General features: G+C 31.5%; 1 protein-coding gene across 1 annotated transcript in view; it reads right to left on the bottom strand.

Annotated features, from left to right (window-relative positions):
* Positions 1-3,014: 3,014 nt before the first annotated feature.
* LOC139484539 (centriole and centriolar satellite protein OFD1-like) overlaps positions 3,015-20,229 on the bottom strand; it is a 43,028-nt gene continuing 25,813 nt past the window's right edge. Inside the window, exons 18-29 of the mRNA XM_071268268.1 lie at positions 17,144-17,186; positions 16,151-16,469; positions 15,253-15,358; positions 13,679-13,783; positions 12,359-12,452; positions 9,495-9,625; positions 9,059-9,262; positions 8,377-8,525; positions 7,826-7,963; positions 6,330-6,380; positions 5,340-5,392; positions 3,015-3,241 (exon numbers count right to left, since the gene is read on the bottom strand). Of these exons, the coding sequence (XP_071124369.1) occupies positions 3,205-3,241; positions 5,340-5,392; positions 6,330-6,380; positions 7,826-7,963; positions 8,377-8,525; positions 9,059-9,262; positions 9,495-9,625; positions 12,359-12,452; positions 13,679-13,783; positions 15,253-15,358; positions 16,151-16,469; positions 17,144-17,186 (1,430 nt within the window). The 3' untranslated portion in view covers positions 3,015-3,204. The remainder of the gene's footprint in view (positions 3,242-5,339; positions 5,393-6,329; positions 6,381-7,825; positions 7,964-8,376; positions 8,526-9,058; positions 9,263-9,494; positions 9,626-12,358; positions 12,453-13,678; positions 13,784-15,252; positions 15,359-16,150; positions 16,470-17,143; positions 17,187-20,229) is intronic.

The raw sequence follows: 20,229 nt of genomic DNA, 5'->3' as shown, positions 1-20,229 counted from the left end.
AGTTAAAGGCAAAATCTTTAGAAGATGGAGAAAAACTTACAGTAAACATAAAAAAATAATCAGCATTACAAGTCCAACCAACACAAGATTTTTTTGTCGGGAATTCTATTCTATTCACGATGATGGAGAGTTTCTATTGTCAGAAATGCACAGAGTGCTAAGTGAGCAACACACCAAGAGCTCCCCACCTTCTTAATGTTAGTAAAACAATGACTTGAAGCAGCCAAATTATTTTATGAAGGCTGCAATATAAAGGAGTAGGTCCGGTAAGGACCGATTTTGGCCTCAAATTTCAGGTTCATCTTACGAAAGATTTTGACCACTTTTTAAACACTTGAGTGTCTATTTCATTTGAATCAATTAATCTATGTGAAAGATTTTAACTGATTTAGTCATTAAAAACAACCCAATTCAAGCTCAAATATGAAAAATCTATCAAATATGCCGAAAAATGTCACTTTTCAGATGATTTTTGTCAAAAATGAAAGTGGCCGCATCCGTGTTCATCCTCAACCTTTATAAATGTTATGTATTATCATAAAATACAACTTACATTTCAATATCAAGGATGAACACGAATGCGGCCACTTTCATTTCACACGAAAACTGTCTAAAATTTAACTAAAATGCTAGAATTGTGAAGATTTCAGTAATTTAGCATGACTTAATGGTGCTAGTACTCGATATATGTGCATTGTATTGTCAAAAACAGCCCATATTTATGTAGCAGAAGCATTCTACTGTCCAATAAATAACTAAAAGTTTACATTTTAACAATTTTGTAAAACTGCTATATTTTGGGGCCAAAACAGGGTCTTACTGGACCTACTCCTTTCTTAGATCTGGATTTCGTCTCGCCTGCAACAAAATTCCCAAAGTACCAGACAGGCTGTGACTAAACTATAAATCTTTATAAGGTAGATAACATACTTTTCATACCTTGTAATCAAATACCTTAGTTTACAAACATTTCTGTTTGTCATATGTGTACAGAAACAGTTTTTTTGTCATGTGAAACCCACTTATTATGAGTAAAAAGATATTTACCTAGGTATAAAGGTGGTTGCATGTTTGTCAGGTCCATATTATTGATACTATAAACAATAGGACTGTATGTGGTGTATAGAATGATTAGTAGGTGTAAATATTTGTGTGACAGGTTTCATTCGACCTTGACCTCAATTTCTTGGTTCATTGGACAGTTTATTTTTTTGTGATTTGGCCTGTCCCTTTATTTCTGTAAGCTATAGGACGACTATTTTTGTGTATGGAAGGATTGTAAGGTGATAATGTCTGACTAGCAGGGTTCATCTGACCTTGACCCTACCTATTTTCATAGTTCTTTGATCAAAGTTAAGTTTTTTTAGTTGTCTCAATCTATCGGGTACTTAATGCAAAAGGTCAGCTATATTTGGTGTATGTAATTATTGTAAAGTGTACATGTCTGTATGGTAGGGTTCATTTGACCATGAACTCATTTTTATGGTTTGGTCTGTTTCCCCAAGTTCTTTAAGCTTAATGCAATCGGACAACTTTATTTGGTAAATGGATTGATTTAAAGGTGTACATGTCAGTCTGGCATGGTTCATCTGACCTTGATCTCATTTTCATAAATTATCAAAGTTAGATTATGTTGTACATTTACTTTTAGCTAGTAAAACCTTCATATTTAAGTCTTTCAGCACAAATTCAATCACAAGAAAATTAGGCAAGACATTTCTGTGTGTGCACTGTTGTGTTGAATTTTGAATGCTTTTATTATACACTTCCCTGCAAGTGGTATTTCTAGGTATATCTTCCTCCTTTTTATCAGGAGCACATCAAGTATAATCTTGTGATTATGACAGTTTCACTGGATGAAAATATGTTTAAAAAATGAATGACATTTCAGAAAAAGGTTTTATGCTGCACAAAATAATATTGGCTGAAATCAGAAAAATTTTGAAACTTCCAAAGGGAATTTATGTTTACTATTGATATGTTGTAATTTAATATAAGGTAAGTTAATGTTCCACAAATGTACCAATAAAATGGTCTAATTTTAATAAGATATGAAAATATGTATAATCAAGGACATGTGCCATTGTTATTTTATGTCCATGTTCAGTGCATCATGAAATCAATGTCAAAGTCATAATTAAATATAAATATAAATTTTCTCTCATAATGAAAATGTGAACAAGTTTATAAAGTCGATGGGACCTCAACTTCATTATAAACTTCCTAAAGTTAAAACCTGACCTCAACTTCATTGTAAACTTCCTAGAGGTAAAACCTGAACCAGTTTTCTAATTTTACACTATCGCATTCCATGTTTAGTAAAACATGAAATTATGGTAAAAACTGTACTTTGGGATTGCAATTTTAAAAACAAATCACCCCATAAAGAACATGTGAAGCAAGTTTCAAGTTGATATGACAACAAATTCATTTTAACTACTTATACAAGACTGAAAGACATGGATGGATGCATAGACCAAAAAACATAAAACACTTAGTGTTCTTATGTAGGGCATATTACTATATTTGTCAAGAAAAATCAATTTATGACCATGATATCCACAATTGATGCCTGAAAAGCTTAAAATATAATACTGTTATCTCTTACTGGGAAATAACTTACGCGGATTTCTTGGGTATAGTTAAACCACAAATCTAAAAGTTCAACCAAGCAATACACTATAAATAAATATGTTTACACTAAGCATACATTTTCTGTAGCTAGTTTGTATACACTTTATCACTATAAGTCCGCCATAACTGGACATCACAAAAGCTCCCGTAAAATTTTGAGTTCATAATAGAAAATATCTGACGCCACAATGGAATAGTGTTTTTTGTTTGTCGTCAAAGGTTAAAGTGGGACAGATTTCCAATTAGCAATAAGGTTTATTCAGACTATGTTAAATCCACCAAATCAATTATAATCTACCAATGTTTTCCTTTATCCACAAAAATTGGTACCAACTCAAATAAATAAACAGTTATTCTCCGAAAAATAAAATAAAAACATGTTTTCATATAATTTAATTTATTCATGATATAAATAAAATGTTAAAAATAAACTGACTTGACACTACAATAATTTTATCACAGTTTTTTTGTCCACTACAATTTCTCTCTCCCTCTCTTTGTCATGAAGTCTTTTATGTTGCAGGCACCTTACTAAGTAACCCTGGTAACCAATCCATTCTATATATGACCTCACCAGTCTGAGAAGCCTCCGCCTTCTGAGTTGTTACTGAAGAAGATAAATATATCACATTTAACTACCTAGCTCAAAATAGCACAGTTACATTATTAATTAAAGAATTATTTTCTATAAAAAAACTATATAATTTGAAGAGAACATATGATAAGAGTCATTCTTGTCCATTAGTTTTCCTAACATTTCAAATCTGTAGTCAGTAATAAAAGATAAGATGAATAAAGAATAAAAGAAAACAGTCAAATAAGAGGTCAACCAGCAATTGGATGGTAATTCCTACAAATCTTCATAGCAGACTTGGTCTTATAATAGGAATAGGCTATTTGCCAATTCCCGTCAATTGACCGTTATTAGAGATCCCTTTTTAGTTGCCTCCCTTATAAGGGACATTAAATTTGCAATGGGGAGCTAGCAGAAAGAGCAAGTTTAACTGTGCCTAATGTGAGTAATCTTAAAGGTTTTCAAATCTTTTAATAGCATTAATTTGTTGTTAAGCTAAATAATTTTGTCATCAGAAGTTGTTTTTCATGAAAAATTAGTTGAACCACCGATACACCACTTTCAATTTGCTATGTTTTGCATTGACAAAAGCCAATTTTGTCCAGTCTACGATTCACAAAGGGAAGTAATTCGTTTAAAAAGTGTGTAATAACAGAATCAAATCCGTAATTGGCAAATGTATTTCAATAGTGATCTGTCTAAATTCCATCTAATAAGACATACTATTGAGTGAGTATTCATTTGATGGGTATATGAAGCCATGATTTATATTACAATGTTCTTACTTTGACAAGTTTTATTACTAATGATACACAATGAAGATCTTATAATGATGTTAACAAAATCTGTGAGTTAAATTGTTCTGACATTATTAACACAATTGAATTTTTACTACAATCATTATCAATGTGGTCATATTTGCCCATCTAAAGTGAACAGAAATTATTTTATCAGATGTACTCTCAGCAGACAGCAGAACTAACAATTATAATTCCAATTTTCTTCGGATTGTTTTTTAATTTGACGAAAAATATTTCAAATGAAAGAGCACAATTACAATATTTATAATGATGTTGATTGCATTGTTTTTAATCAATTCCTGAACTTCTTAGACAACTTGGAAACCAAAGCACTCATTTTATTTATGATATTAAATGCATATTGTTATGAATATTTCTCTCATTAAAAGTGTTGTCTGTATGGTGTAATGAATATTCCTAACACAGACAAATGATTGTTTATGTGATTTATAATTTTAACATGACATTTGTGATTTTATTGGTGATTGTGTCACACGTGTCACCAACCTGTGGTACCACATAGCATACCCTGTCTCCTTTATACTGTGTATCATGCTATACATATATAAACAACAAGATTAACAGTCTGATTTAACACAGGTCTTATAACATTTATATCCACTAAGAAGTACATGTACCACATTTTTAGTGGCATGAGTCAGTCTCATCGGTATTTACTTTAACATGGGATGTCTGAATCATAGGCACTTTTAACATTTACTGTTTCCAATTATACCTCTCAAATAATTTCAATTTTCCTGTTTTCAATAAAATCTACTGGTATTCAATGAATAGAATAAGGTGTAAACAGCCTTATTAGTCACCAAAAAGCAGATATCTCCCATTTCCTACATATATATGTTTAAATTTAACCAATTAGATGGGGATTTAATTATCTATATCTTTATATCTTATTTGTTCCACATTAGTTGATGTTTTTCTCTCTCATCAGAAACCTTTTATATGTATTTCTATAATTTTTGAAAAGATTTGAACTTAAACAATTTTAAAAACAAGGAAACAGACAATTATAACTGTTTTTAGGTGATCATGTCTTTCATTTGAGCAGGATATTACATAAATAACTTTCAGTACTGTTCATCTGCTTAAATTGGTTCAACATGACAAAGTAGTCAGCAATAAAATCCTATTTTCAGTAGATTTCTAAACACAATATGATAGATATCTGTAGTTGGTCTCACAATACATACAAAAGATCTTGTCTTGTATTTTCAGTGAAAGTTTCGAAAATTTAAGATTGACCAATGGACCATTTTTCATATTTGATTATTTATAAATGACCTTCCATGAATTAATTTTAATATAAATACCTATTAATATCCTCAGCAACCGAAATGTCTTGTTCTGATTGGGTGACTGTGTCCTACATAAATAATTACAGATAAATATGATTTATTACTTAGTTACAGAAAGTATATTGTAACAGAAATACATTCTCCTCAGTTGATTGGTTAAAAAATACAATTAATTTGGTATGCATTGTACTAATTGTCTTTAAGGAAATTAAACTTTCTGGTATTAAGACTCTTCACGGCCAGGCTTTGGGAACTAAGCAGGTAAATGCTCACATTAAATCTGTCCTAATGTAGTGTGTTGAATGTCCTCTGTTACAACATGACCTATGATGATGTTCCAACTAAGGGAGGAAGATACAGAACATACATAAATAGGATACATAATTACCCAGTAAGCAAAAGACATTGTTGTTTGGGTTGGTGTTTATTTTCTTCAACAATAAAAAATAATGTGTCCATAGTACACAGATGCCCCACTCGCACTTTCATATTTTATGTTCAGTGGACCATGAAATTGGGGTCAAAACTATAATTTGGCATTAAAATTAGAAAGATCATATCATGGGGAACATGTGTACTAAGTTTCAAGTTGATTGGACTTCAACTTCTTCAAAAACTACCTTGACCAAAAACTTTAACCTGAAGCGAACGGACGCACAGACGGACGAACGGATGCACAGAGGGACGAACGGACGCACAGACGAACAGAGGCACAGACCAGAAAACATAATGCCCCTCTACTATCGTAGGTGGGGCATAAAAACCAATATAAATCATTGATATAAGTTATGACTGTGGTCAGACAGTTACATTTTGTTTTTAGCTTGATGGTGCAGAGTTTTTATGATGTGATTTTTTTTTACAAAATGTATTCTAGATAGGCAAAAAATGGATGTTTTATAATGTTTTTTAATTAAATTATTACATAAATATTTATTTGCTTCGACAACTCAAAGCTTCAAACTGTGAATTGTTAAAGATAATTATGATATCAATATAACTGACCTGACTTAGTCTGTGACCTTTTGACCATACGTCTACTGACTTCTTGACAACCTAAAAATAGAAATGATGTAATAATCTACCTATGTATAAAGCATGTGAAATATCTAGCTATCTTAATTATTCTGATACCCTTATAAAGATAAATTAAAGTATACCACCAAGTCTTACATACTACACACATTGACATTGTTCTAAGTTTCATTTACTGACGATATTCCAAACAAATTCAAATGGAATAACAATATATTTTACAACCTTCAGTTATTAGTATTTTTAACCTCAATGAAAATGTTTCTGTATGACAAATTATAATTAACCTTTCATACATTTTTATTTTACATGAGGATAGATACACCCTTTGACCTTGACATACTATAATTAACCTTTCATTCATTTATATTTTACACAAGGATAGATACACCCTTTGACCGTAACAGAATGGGAAATAGAGCTATCAATTTTGACCATATAGATATTGAAATGTAGTAAATAAATCATTGATTTTCAAACTAATAAATGAGATAAAATGTTGGACCTGGTATCTATAAAGTGGACAGTCTTACTAAACAACAGGAATGTATTAATTCTATTTACTGTTAGTTGTACTACTTAAAATATAATTGTTCCAGGCAAACAAAGTCCATTTTATAATTTTAATAAAAAGCAGATTCTATAGGATCCCTGATTTACACACAGGATACTTTTAGTTCACATTCACACACTTATAATCTTGATCATTATGTTTCTGATGGACTATTGTCCTATTGGCATTTATACCACATCTTCTTATTACTGTATATAATGAATTCAGATATTACATTAGTGAATGAACCTTGAAAAAGTTGCAAAATGAAAAATATGAATGTCTAGCTCTTATAAAATAACTATGGATGCTTTACTATCCAGCAAGAACACTGCTTTACTGACACTAATCATGCTTAATATTGACACACACAATGACTGGTGACATGAGCTATATCATAATGTACATGGTTTGACATACAAACTATACCAAGCTCCAATCAAATGATACATACACAATGACTGGTGATCAACACAACTTATTTACTTACTTTTGTCTTCTGTTTGGATAAAAAAAATAATACATTGATAAAATAGAAATACTTAGCATTCAATAAAAAGATTTTTTAAATTGTATGGCAGATAGCTACAGGTTCTAAGATCAATTTGATCCAATATTCATAAAAGACTCAATCAGATTGGAAATGGGGAAATGTGTCAAACAGACAACAACTTCACCAAAGACAGAAAACAATTTACAAAAGTGTTTTGATAATCTGACCCATTCAACATGTTGAAAATAAAAAAATTTCCAATAAAAGATTCAGGGAATGATTTAATCCTAAAATGTATCCTACTGGCAAAAAACATCACTGTTAAAATGCTACAAGTCTCCTTTTCATAAGTATTGAGGTTACAATGCAAAATATTTGACTAATCCAATTATATGTTGTGTTCTGCGAAGTAATTCTTACCTCTTTTTCTTTGTCTTTCTGCTGCTGTATCATTTCCATGTACTGTTTCATCACTGGGTCAATGTTGTCTTCTGACTCTAGCTTCTTCTCCTCCTCCTCCTCAGGAGCACCACCGTCCATGACATCAAACTCTTTGCCCTGATGGAAAAAGTTAAAATCAGTTCTATTCAAATATATAATAAAAAACACAAAAAGATGTTCCTCAAAAGGAGATGGTATGATTAGTCACTTGGTCAATAAAGATGGAAGATATTTGTGTAGTTTTATGTATCCTAACCACTCTATAAACATGCAACACATGACCTTAACACACTCTTTCTGCTAGGTCCATATAAAATGTTAAGTTATCATCGTTCCCTTTCCTAGGCCTCTAAATAAATGAGTATCATGTGTACTTAATACTGATCCTTCTATTAGGCATCTATAATATGTAAAGTTATTATAGGTCCCTCTCCTAGACCTCTCTATTAAATGTAACATTATAAGAGCCCCACTATGAAAATCTTAAAAAACAATTCTTGCAATGTTTTCCACCATGCCTAAAATCTAACCTGTAGCTTGTTTAATTCTTGCTGCTCACGCTCCCAAGCTTCATGTTCACGTTTCTTTCTTTCTTCTTCTCTTGTTCTTTTTTCTTCCTGCCATCTTCTTTCATCTTCCTCTTCTCTCCTCTGTCTTTCTTCTGCTTCTTTTATTTCATCTGTTAAAATTCATATAGTAAATAAATATTTTCAGAAACTACAATCTGAGAATCACCAAGGTAAGAATCAATATCTTGGTAAACACTGCAAACCAATTCATGGTCAACAATGTTTGCCTATGTATTGAATATGTTTAAATTGGTTTTGACAGGAATATGACAGTTCTTGTCCATTCATTTTTGATGTGTTTTGTTATTTGATTTTGCCATGTGATTATGGACTTTCCTGTTTCCGAATTGATTTTCCTCTAAGTTCAGTATTTTTGTAATTTTACTTTTTTTTGTAAGGATCAGAAGACTCACAATTTACATTTTTTGATTTTGATTCATGAATATAAGTTAGTTTTCATTTCATTTTATTGACAAATATAATTATATACATTTTTTGGGTAAACGACTAAAATAGGTCAAACTCATACTTGCAACAAAGACAGTGATGACAACATAGGTCAAACTCATAGTTGTTCTGAGTTTATAAAAGTGGTAAATAAATTAAACATTCTTTGCATCTTTTTTTTGAATACGTCACTTACCTTCTTTTGATTTCCAGTTATCATCTAAAGATGGTTTCTCAGCAGATAAGGGAGGTAACTTGCCTCCTAATGGTGGAAGATTACTGGTTTCCTTGGACTTCCATTCGTCTTCCAAGGTAGGAGTTTTCCATGCAGTATCCAGTGATATTGGAGCAAGCTTCCCTCCTGAAGGACCAGTGGGGGTTTTGTATATATCTTTTCTGTCTGAAAACAATAATTATTGTCAGGTTTATATTTCATAATTGAAACTGATGTGGCAAACTGAATTAGATTTCCTTTTTATGTCAAGCCTAGACTTACACGTATGGCAATTATCAATAAACAGATTTAAAATGTATCTGAACTAAACATGGAAATATAAAAATCTACAGAGGAAAACATGGAAGCAGACATAGAAGACTCAGATTGGTATGTTTTAGATATTGACAAAAGTTACCTATTTCCATGGCTGATGTAGCTGCACTAGACTCTGACCCAGGGACTACTACAATACTAGGTGACCCAGGTCTGGCCTCTAAGTCAGCTACTGTTATAGGTCTTGGTCTCTCAACCCTTTCATCACCAGTCCTGAAAATAAACCAATATAAGTCACCATTGGACAATTTAATGTTGGACAGATCCTGTTTATATAAACAGTGGGTTGTAAATTTGAAGAGGGAAAAAACAATCAGTGGAAGGCAATCTTCTTTTTATAAAAAAATTCAACAATATTTAATTACATTTCAAATCAATGTTTTTGTTGATCCTGTGCTTTGATATTACACAAGACTATGCCACTTTCATCAATAGTGTAAAACCATAGAAAAAGTAAATTACAAAATATCATATTTTCATTTCCTTCCGATTGTTACAATACAATTAATTCCATTCTTATTCTGAACAGTTAGATTCTAGTATTTTGTAATACTTCAACTGTGAGGAATTTTCCATTAATGTTTTATTGATTTCCATGGTTTGATTTGAATAAGCATTTCTAAAATAATCAATCTATACAAGGAGTAGGTTCAGTAAGGGTAGATTTTGGCCTCAAATTTCAGATTCATCTGATGGAAGATTTTGGACACTTTTTAAACACTTGAGTGTTTACTTCAGTAGATTCAATTAGTTTATGTGAAAGATTTAAATGATTTAGTCACTAAATACGCTCAAATTCAAGTTTAAATATGATGCTCCATAGGGCGCAGTTTAATACGACCGCAGAGGTCAAACCGTGAACAGTTGGGGCAAGTATGGACACAACATTCAAGCTTGATACAATTATGAATTTGGATTGTGATCAAGCATTGACACAGAACAGGTTTCTGACACAGAAAGAATGTGGTCTAAGTACTTAAAAAATTTAAATTGAACATTTACCTATTATGGTCCGTAGTTTTCAGTAGTTTAGCATGACTTAATGATGCTAGTACTTAATATATGTGCATTGTATTGTTAAAAACAGCCCATATTTATGTTGCAAAAGTGTTCTATTTTCCAATAAATAGCTAAAAGTCTACATTTTAACAATTTTGTAAAACTGCTTTATTTGGGGCCAAAAAGGGGTCTTACTGACCTACTCCTTTAAAAGATGCTAGAACCAAAGCATTGTCAAAAGCAAATTACATGAGAGAAGATATTCAACAACCAGATGCTCCACAGAGGTCGAACCCTGGACATTTGGGGCAAGTATGGACACAACATTCAAGCTTGATACAGCTCTGAAATTGGATTGTGATTAAATAGTTGACACAACATAGGTTTCTGACACATAATGAATGTGGTCGTAGAACTCCACTTATATTTTTGTCCATCTGATGAGTTAAGCCTTTTTCAACTGATTTTTATAGTTCGTTCTTATGTTGTACTGTTATACCACTGTCCCAGGTTAGGGGGAGGGTTGGGATACCGCTAACATGTTTAACCCCGCCACATTATTTATGTATGTGCCTGTCCCAAGTCAGGAGCCTGTATATTCAGTGGTTGTCGTTTGTTTATGTGTTACATATTTGTTTTTCGTTCATTTTTTTACATAAATAAGGCCGTTAGTTTTCTCGTTTGAATTGTTTTACATTGTCTTATCGGGGCCTTTTATAGCTGACTATGCGGTATGGCATTTGCTCATTGTTGAAGGCCGTACGGTGACCTATAGTTGTTAATGTCTGTGTCATTTTGGTCTTTTGTGGATAGTTGTCTCATTGGCAATCATACCACATCTTCTTTTTTATATTAAACTTAAAAACTTAAAAATTTTAAATTGGACATTTACCTATTATGGTCCAATATCCAAAATCTAAATACATGGTTAGAATCAGCATATCAAAGAACCCCAAGAGTCCAGTTTTTGTTAAAATCAAACTAAGTTTTATTTTGGACCATTTGGACCTGAATGGAGACCGATTTGAAAACGGGACCAAAAATTAAGAACCTAAATACACAGATAGATTCAGCATATCAAAAGAACCCCAATAATTCAATTTTTGATGAAATCAAACAAAGTTTAATTTTGGACCCTTTTGGACCTTAATTCCTAAACTGTTGGGACCAAAATTCCCAAAATCAATTCCAATCTTCCTTTTGTGGTCATAAACCTTGTGTTTAAATTTCATAAATTTCTATTAACTTATACTAAAGTTATTGTGCAAAAACCAAGAAAAATGCTTATTTGGGTCCTTTTTTGGCCCCCAATTAGTTTAAACATATTTATTTATAGTGGATTGGGAAACAAGTTTTGAAACTTATATTAACCCCTTTCCACTTTGCAGGTGCGAGTGCTGCCTTGTAGCTGCATTAGCCTACTCTTTTTCAAAATCTACAAGGGTGTCTTTAACGTGCAAGAGATATGGCTCTCTCTCAACACGGGTCAGCCATTTATCGTCCCCTTCCAACAGACTATCATCGTTTCCTCAAGACCATACTCGCAGATGGTGTCAAGGGAGAGCCGAAAATTCCTAAACTGTTGCAACCGAAACTCCCCAAATCAATCTCAACCTTCCTTTTGTGGTCATAAACCTTGTGTTAAAATTTCATAGATTTCTATTTACTTATACTAAAGTTATTGTGCGAAATCAAGAAAAATGCTTATTGGGCCTTTTTTGGCCCCTATTTCCTAAACTGTTGGGACCAAAACTACCAAAATCAATCCCAACCTTCCTTTTGTGGTCATAAACCTTGTTTAATTTAATAGATTCCTATTTACTTATACTAAAGTTATAGTGCGAAAACCAAATGTCTTCAATGACGACGACTTCAACATCATACCAATATACGACCAAAAAAATTTTTTGCGGTCGTATAAAAATGACCATGTGATATTTATTGTACCTGTCATTTAATTCATCAGACATATTGGACATATCAAATCTTGGTGGTGGTTCCTTCCTGGATGTCGATTGCTCTGTAAGTTCTCGCAAACTATCTGTAAATATAGTAAACAAATTACAATTATTGGTCTTTTTTGTAAGTATTTGAAAAATATAGTAAACATATTATAGTTTTTCTCATAAAGTTTTGTAAAATATAGTCAACATATTATTGTTTTTCTCATAAAGTTTAGTAAAATATAGTCAACATATTAGCTGGTTTTTCTCATAAAGTTTTGTAAAATATAGTCAACATATTATTGTTTTTCTCATAAAGATTTGTAAAATATAGTCAACATATTATTGTTTTTCTCATAAAGTTTTGTAAAATATAGTCAACATATTATTGTTTTTCTCATAAAGTTTTGTAAAATATAGTCAACATATTATTGTTTTTCTCATAAAGTTTTGTAAAATATAGTCAACATATTAGCTGGTTTTTCTCATAAAGTTTTGTAAAATATAGTCAACATATTATGGTTTTTCTCATAAAATTTTGTAAAATATAGTCAACATATTATGGTTTTTTCTTGTAAAGTTTTGTAAGTATAGTCAACATATTATTGTTTTTTTCTAGTAAAGTTTTGTAAAATATAGTCAATGTTTTATTGTTTTCCTCATAACGTTTTGTAAAATATAGTCAACATATTATTGTTTTTCTCATTAAGTTTTGTAAAATATAGTCAACATATTATTGTTTTTCTCATAAAGTGTTTTTTTCTTGTAAAGTTTTGTAAAATATAGTCAACATATTATTGTTTTTTCTAGTATAGTTTTGTAAAATATAGTCAATATTTTATTGTTTTTCTCATAAAGTTTTGTAAAATATAGTCAACTTATTATTGTCTTTCTCGTAAAGTTCAGAAAAAATATAGTCAACATATTATTGTTTTTCTCATAAAGTTTTGTAAAATAGTCTTTGACGAGTTTGGCAAAAACTGTTAATTTGACAAATAATTTTACCGACCACATCAATATCAATATGTGTGCTAAGTTTAAAGTTGACGAACACCTGCATGGTAACCAAACTTTTACCAAAACTTAATTCTGATACGGAATGCATAAATAGAATAGTGGAAACAGATCACAAAATTTAATGTACACATGTTTTTTTCTCTCACAAGGATGGATAGCTGATACAATATGAATTCCCTCCCTTCAACTGGTATTCATTTGGGCATGTCAAATAAGATTTAGAGAATTACTTCTCTTTTTAATAATGATCAACTAAATCTTTACAGGTGTATATCAACTGTATATCAACAATGTGGGTTTAATTTACCATTCAACTGACTGGACTGACGACCTTGGTATGGTGTTGATGACATTGGTCTGTGGATTGGACTAGCACTAGGGGAGGCCACTCTCTTCTGACTTTCAGATACAACTGAAACAACATTAAAGAGTAGCAATCAAACTAAATAAAGTTTTCTTTCAATTAACATAAATAACATTACATTGTATTAGATGTAGTCAACTCTAAATATTTCTTATCTTGACTTTAATCTTTTTCATGTACTTTTATTGTAATGTTGGGTTTATGTATCATTGACAATCAACAACCATAGGTTTCTGTAATAGGGTCATAAAGGTAAAGTTTGAAGGCAAAGATACTCTTTGATAATATATATGTAGGACTCAAATCTATGGCAGATTCCTAATCTATGGTAAATGAAACGTTACAAACGCCAAACAACTCAAATCTATGGCAGATTTTTGTTTTCTCCAGATCTGTGGGAGAGAGTTTCATATAACGTCACAATTGAATAACGCCATATTACATCTTCGCCGCCACTAACGATGGCGGAACCCATAAATTTTAACACCATTTAGGATGAAGTTATTTTCCTGAAAAAAATTGCCGGTGGTTTAAAGGAAGATGTGACCTACTATTCCGAAGAGGGACAAGATTTGCTGTACCGGTCAATGTCCGCGATGAATAAGGGTACCGCTATTTTCAGTATCGCATATTTTTTGAAAGGAGTTTTGGTAGTAGTCTACGGTCAATGGCTGGCAAAGTTTATAAAGTGAAAGATCAAATTACCGGATACAAATTTGATTTAAATCCTCATCAAATAAAAAAGATCAATAAACGATATCGCTGAAATAAATATTATTTGAAAATTCAAACTGTTTATTTTTATTTGTTACTTTTTTTTTCTTTTTTTTTTATAAAAAGCGGTCTTTAAAGGACTTCTTACCTGGTTTAATGAATGGGTTAAACAGATACCATGCACAGATTAAAAATGTTTATTTCACAGAGCACATCATTTCATCTTGAAGTCTTTTTTTTTTTTTTTTTTTTAAAGTTTATGAATTTATAATTTATTAATTTTTTTTGGTTGACCATTATAAAATGTTCCCGTTGTCGTATATGTTCTATTTCGCAAGACAAGTCATTGGTCGAAAATGTACTGCATTGTTTTCCATTTGCAAACAATGCCATAGATTTGGAAACAATAAAAATCTGGCATAGATTTGGAAACTACAAAACTTGCCATAGATTAGGATTGTAAAAAATCTGCCATAGATTTGGGATGGCATGACGTCACATTTACCATAGATTAGGAATCTGCCATAGATTTGGAACCCACCATAGATTTGAGTCCTACATATAGGTAAAACAATTGTTGAGGTTTTTGTCCTACGTAAAATTTAGATAATGATTGAAGCTAATTGTTCATATTTCAAATGTCTATATTGAATTCAAATTTGTGTCTATCTATGATGATTTCTCCATTCCTTTAGAGCCATGAAGTTTTGAAAAAGTGGCTCAGTATATTCACTGATATATGGTCCCCAGGGCCATGAAGTATTAGATTTAATTATAATCTGTTATGGGAATAATATTGATACCTTCTTTTTCTATCACATGTCTACCATGTGACCTTGACTGTTCATCTGGACCAGATGATGGATTAGTTAAATTGTAATGGAAATCTCTGTAAGCTTTATCAAGATTCTAAAATATAATAGGTTTCATTAAATATCACATGATTATTATGTGACCTTGTTTATTAATTAAATAAATATTACATTATTATGATAATCTCTTTGATACATAAATTTCTGTAATGATATTGAACAATTAACAATTTATTTTTTCCTACTGAAATCTCTCTGGTCTCATAAGCTACAACTTAACAATAAATTGTCATTAAAACATATTTTATGGCTATAGTAATATACACATGTAACTGCAATCATATTGGAATATCAGAAATCATATCTAAACTTTATCAGAGATATTGCAAATTCAAAAACAGGCAAATTGTAGACCAAATGTATAGAAGAGGGGCATATAGAATGCATGTAAATATAAATATTTCAACTCCACAATATTTTGTCCTTAGATTATAAAAACAAACATGAATGTGCCCCAAGTACAAGGATGCCTCATCCAAACTATCATTTTATATGTTCAGTGGACCGTGAAAATGGGATAAAATCATTAATTTGGCATTAAAATTAGAAAGATCATATCATAGGGAACATGCACACAGACCAGAAAACATAATGCCCATAAATGGGACATAAAAAAGAAACAGAATGTTTTAGAGAAAAGATGTGTTTAAAGTTCTAATTGTCTAATCTCCTTAATAATGCCTTTTGAACACTTATAAAGCAATTCTCTTCAACTGTTATTTTATCAAAACAACTCACCTGAGAATCTCTTTATTTTAATTTTTTCCCTATCTTTTTTTATCACTTGAGCATCTCTAAAGAATGTTCTTTTTCATTTTACTGTTCTCACCTGAGCCTCTCTTTCAAGACTTTTTAATCTATATTTAGCCTCTGCTACAACATCTGCTGACACAGTAGATGATCGATCATCTTCAGAGAAGCCTGGATAGAGTTTCCTCCCTTGTTTAGAGGTCGGCAGGTCATATTCTGCCTCTATGTCTTTCATCATATCATCCTCGTCATACTCTCTGTGTGACCGACGTTTAGGACTGGCTAGTTTACTGGCATACTGACTACCGGGTAACCTCTGAAACTCGTCATCTAAATCATCATCTGAATCTGTCCTTGGAAGAGGTATGGAGCGTGATCCCCGAAATACTCCTGGTGCACTGAAATCAATAAAAAAAATTGTAGGTATGTGATGACTTTGCAATACTTCTGACGTGTACGAAAAATAACAATATTGAAGATCCATCATCCATGTACATAAAAGTATACTTTATTTCAGGAAATCAAGATTCTTAAAATAAGTGGTGAACCAAGCCATTAAAAGTACTCCTTTAAATTTGAGACATACATACAGAAAATAGCTTGTAAAATTAATGTATTGTCTAACAGCTACAATCTAACACATGTATATGCTGTACAATCTATGGTTTATCAATCATGTGTATTATACTACCAGATATAACATGTGTATAGTGAACAACCTGACCTGAATCACCTGTGTCATATGTGCAAAGTGAATATCTTGACCTGTGTGACTGTGTCACTTGTATCTATAATTTGACCAACATCACCTGTGTATAGTGAACAACCTGACCTGAATCACCTGTGTCATATATGCAAAGTGAATAGCTTGACCTGTGTGACTGTGTTACTTGTATCTATAATTTGACCATCACCTGTGTATAGTGAACAACCTGATTTGAATCACCTGTGTATAGTATATATAACCTACCCTGTATCACCTGTGTATAGTATATATAACCTACCCTGTATCACCTGTGTATAGTATATATAACCTACCCTGTATCACCTGTGTATAGTATATATAACCTACCCTGTATCATCTGCAGGTTTTCTGTATACTTCATTTGTTAGTGCTGAAAAAATAGAATTAAAATGCTGTTAACTAGATAGCTGTAAAATATAAAAAGCTTTGCCCACATAAAACATGTACATGTGCTTTATTGTTGGAAAGGAGTAGGTCCGGTAGGGCCGATTTTGGCCTCAAATTTCAGGTTCATCTAACAAAATATTTTGGACACTTTTTAAACACTTAAGTGTCTATTTCAATTGATTCAATTAGTTTATGTGGAAGATTTCAACTGATTAAGTCATTAAAAATGCTCTGGTTCAGGCTTAAATATGAAAAATCAAATATGCAAAAAATTGTCACTTTTCAGATGTTTTTTGTCAAAAATGAAAGTGGCCGCATCCGTATTCATCCTCAACCTTTATATATGTTATATTTTATCATCCAATACAACTTACATTTCAATATTATGAATGAACACGAATGCGGCCACTTTCATTTTACACGAAAACTGTCTAAAATTTAACTAAAATGCTAGAATTGTGAAGATTTCAGTAATTAAGCATGACTTAATGATGTTAGTACCTGATATATCATAAAGTGTTTTAGAATCAATTACATACATTTCTAACGGCAACTTGATTTTGGAAATCGGCATTTCCATGAAAATAACGCAAACGTGTGCGATTACATGTACACTATTTGAAATTAACAATTTTACTTTACATTTTCAACACGTCACATGTCAAACAGTTTTCTCTCTGATTTCTTATTAAATATTATTTTAAGAACAAATACATTTTTGAATCATGATCTTAGCTATGAAAGACAGTGAAACCGTATTTTAACTTTTCTTAATTGATTATTATTTTTGTTTTAAAAGGTTCTTAGACTTGGTTTAATTTTAAAATCTTTGAAATGCAGCATAATTTGATCCATGTCAAATCTTCAATTCATCCAGACCTACCAGAATAAACATATAGCTCTTATGCCATTAACTTATGGTCCTTATGTCATGATATTTTTTGACAATTTGCATAGGCACACATGTAAATAAAAAAGTATTTCAGACTACAAGCATGGCAAGACAAGGACTTACAAAATGTACTTCCTTAGCAAATGTCTTGCAAAAATGATTCGAAAAGTAACAAAAAGGATAGTTTCTTTGAAAATTTTGTTCATAAAAAGTATAAACGTGATCTGTCGATTTTCCCTGAAGTCTCCCTGTTGGGCCTTCACTTCTCCCTGAAGTCTCCCTCTTGGGTCTTCACTTCTCCCTGTTTGGCTGCTGCCAGGGAGAAGTGACTTCTCCCTATAATTTTGAAGTGTGGTGACCCCTGATATGTGCATTGTATTGTCAAAAAAAGCCCATATTTGTGTAGCAAAAGCATTCTTCTTTCCAATAAATAGCTAAAAGATTACATTTTCTCAATTTTGTAAAACTGCTTTATTTTTGGGCCAAAAAGGGGTCTTACTGAACCTACTCCTTTAGTAAGGTGTTCCTTAAAAAAATTTGTAAGGGTTCCACGGAACCCAGTGTCTCGCCTACTTTTGCTGTAAATTGCAGGATCAACAAAAATGAGGGAAAAAAATAAAAATAAAAATATTCCGCTTGATACCATGTTTGGATTGTAGGAAGCTTCTGTCCAAATTTGGTAAAAAATCCTGGATAGTTTATGAATTTAATAAATGTTTTAAAAACTTTAACTGCAGACTGGATGTAATGTTAACTGGAAGAAAAACTAAGTCCATTTATAAGTAAAATACAGATACACAGGTACAAAATATTAACAAAATTTCCTTTTAGATACTAGCTTTTGATCATAAACAAGCTTCTGTCTTAGTTTGGTACAAATAAAAAATAGTATAAGAAAGTTATCAAAAATTTTTAAAATTTAACCACAGAGTGAATGTGTTGTTTCCTGGCAGAAAAAAAGTTCATTTAAAATAAAATATGAAAAAAAATGGATTTGCCATTTTACAAAATTTACTACTGGATACTATCTTATGATCATAAACAAGCTTCTGTCCAAGTTTGGTACAAACCAAGGATGGTTTAAGAAAGTTATTAAAATTTTTAAAACTTCAACCACAGAGTGATGTAATGTTTTCCCGCAGAAAAACTAAGTGCATTTATAAGTAAAATACGGAAAAAAAGGAATTTTATTTTCACAAAATTTACTACTGGATACTATCTTATGATCATAAATAAGCTTCTGTCCAAGTTTGGTAAAAAATCCAGGATAGTTTAAGAAAGTTATTTAAATTTTAAAAACTTTAACCACAGAGTGTATGTAATGTTTTCCCGCAGAAAAAACTAAGTCCATTTATAAGTAAAATACGGAAAAAATGGAATTTTATTTTCACAAAATTTACTTCTGGATACTATCTTATGATCATAAACAAGCTTCTGTCCAAGTTTGGTAGAAATCCAGTACGGTTTAAGAAAGTTATTAAAATTTCAAAAACTTTAACCACAGAGTGAATATTTGTAAACGTCGCCGCCGCCGCCGCCGACAACACCGACTGAATGTAGGATCGCTTAGTCTCGCTTTTTCGACTGAAGTCGAAAGGCTCGATAAAAACAAGCATAAGGTATACTATGGAATCTTTGTTTTAACAATTTTTTTGATCTCATTAATACAGGTAAACCATGAATTTAAATGTCAAACTAAGTATAAATTTTCTTTAAGCTTCTATGCAAATTTGGAAAAACCACAATATTAGATATTCACAAAAGTACAATTTCCTAAATCCACAAAAATTGATGTCTACAAAAAAAATGACCCCATATTTTCTTCATACAGTGAAACCTGTCCAAATCGAACACCCACGGGACTCTGCGTTTTGTTCGGTTTTCACAGGTGTTCGGATTGTAGAGGTAAACGGAAGTCGATACCAAAATAATTTTGGCACTTACTGACAAGGGATAATAGGTGACACAACAGACGGCTATTTATTTTCGTGATGATATAGATGTAAACGTAAAAATATAAGTAGATAAAGATAGACCTATTGCTACATTTTTGTTTATTAATCAAACGCCACTCCGTCAATCACGCTCGTCGTTATGAAACTACAATGTATAAATCGTTCAATGATGTCCGACG

The sequence above is a fragment of the Mytilus edulis genome, chromosome 8, assembly GCF_963676685.1.
Source record: "Mytilus edulis chromosome 8, xbMytEdul2.2, whole genome shotgun sequence".
In the NCBI taxonomy this organism is placed as follows: domain Eukaryota; kingdom Metazoa; phylum Mollusca; class Bivalvia; order Mytilida; family Mytilidae; genus Mytilus; species Mytilus edulis.
The sequence above is the reverse complement of the archived record's forward strand: the minus strand, read 5'-3'. Positions and strand labels throughout refer to the sequence as shown.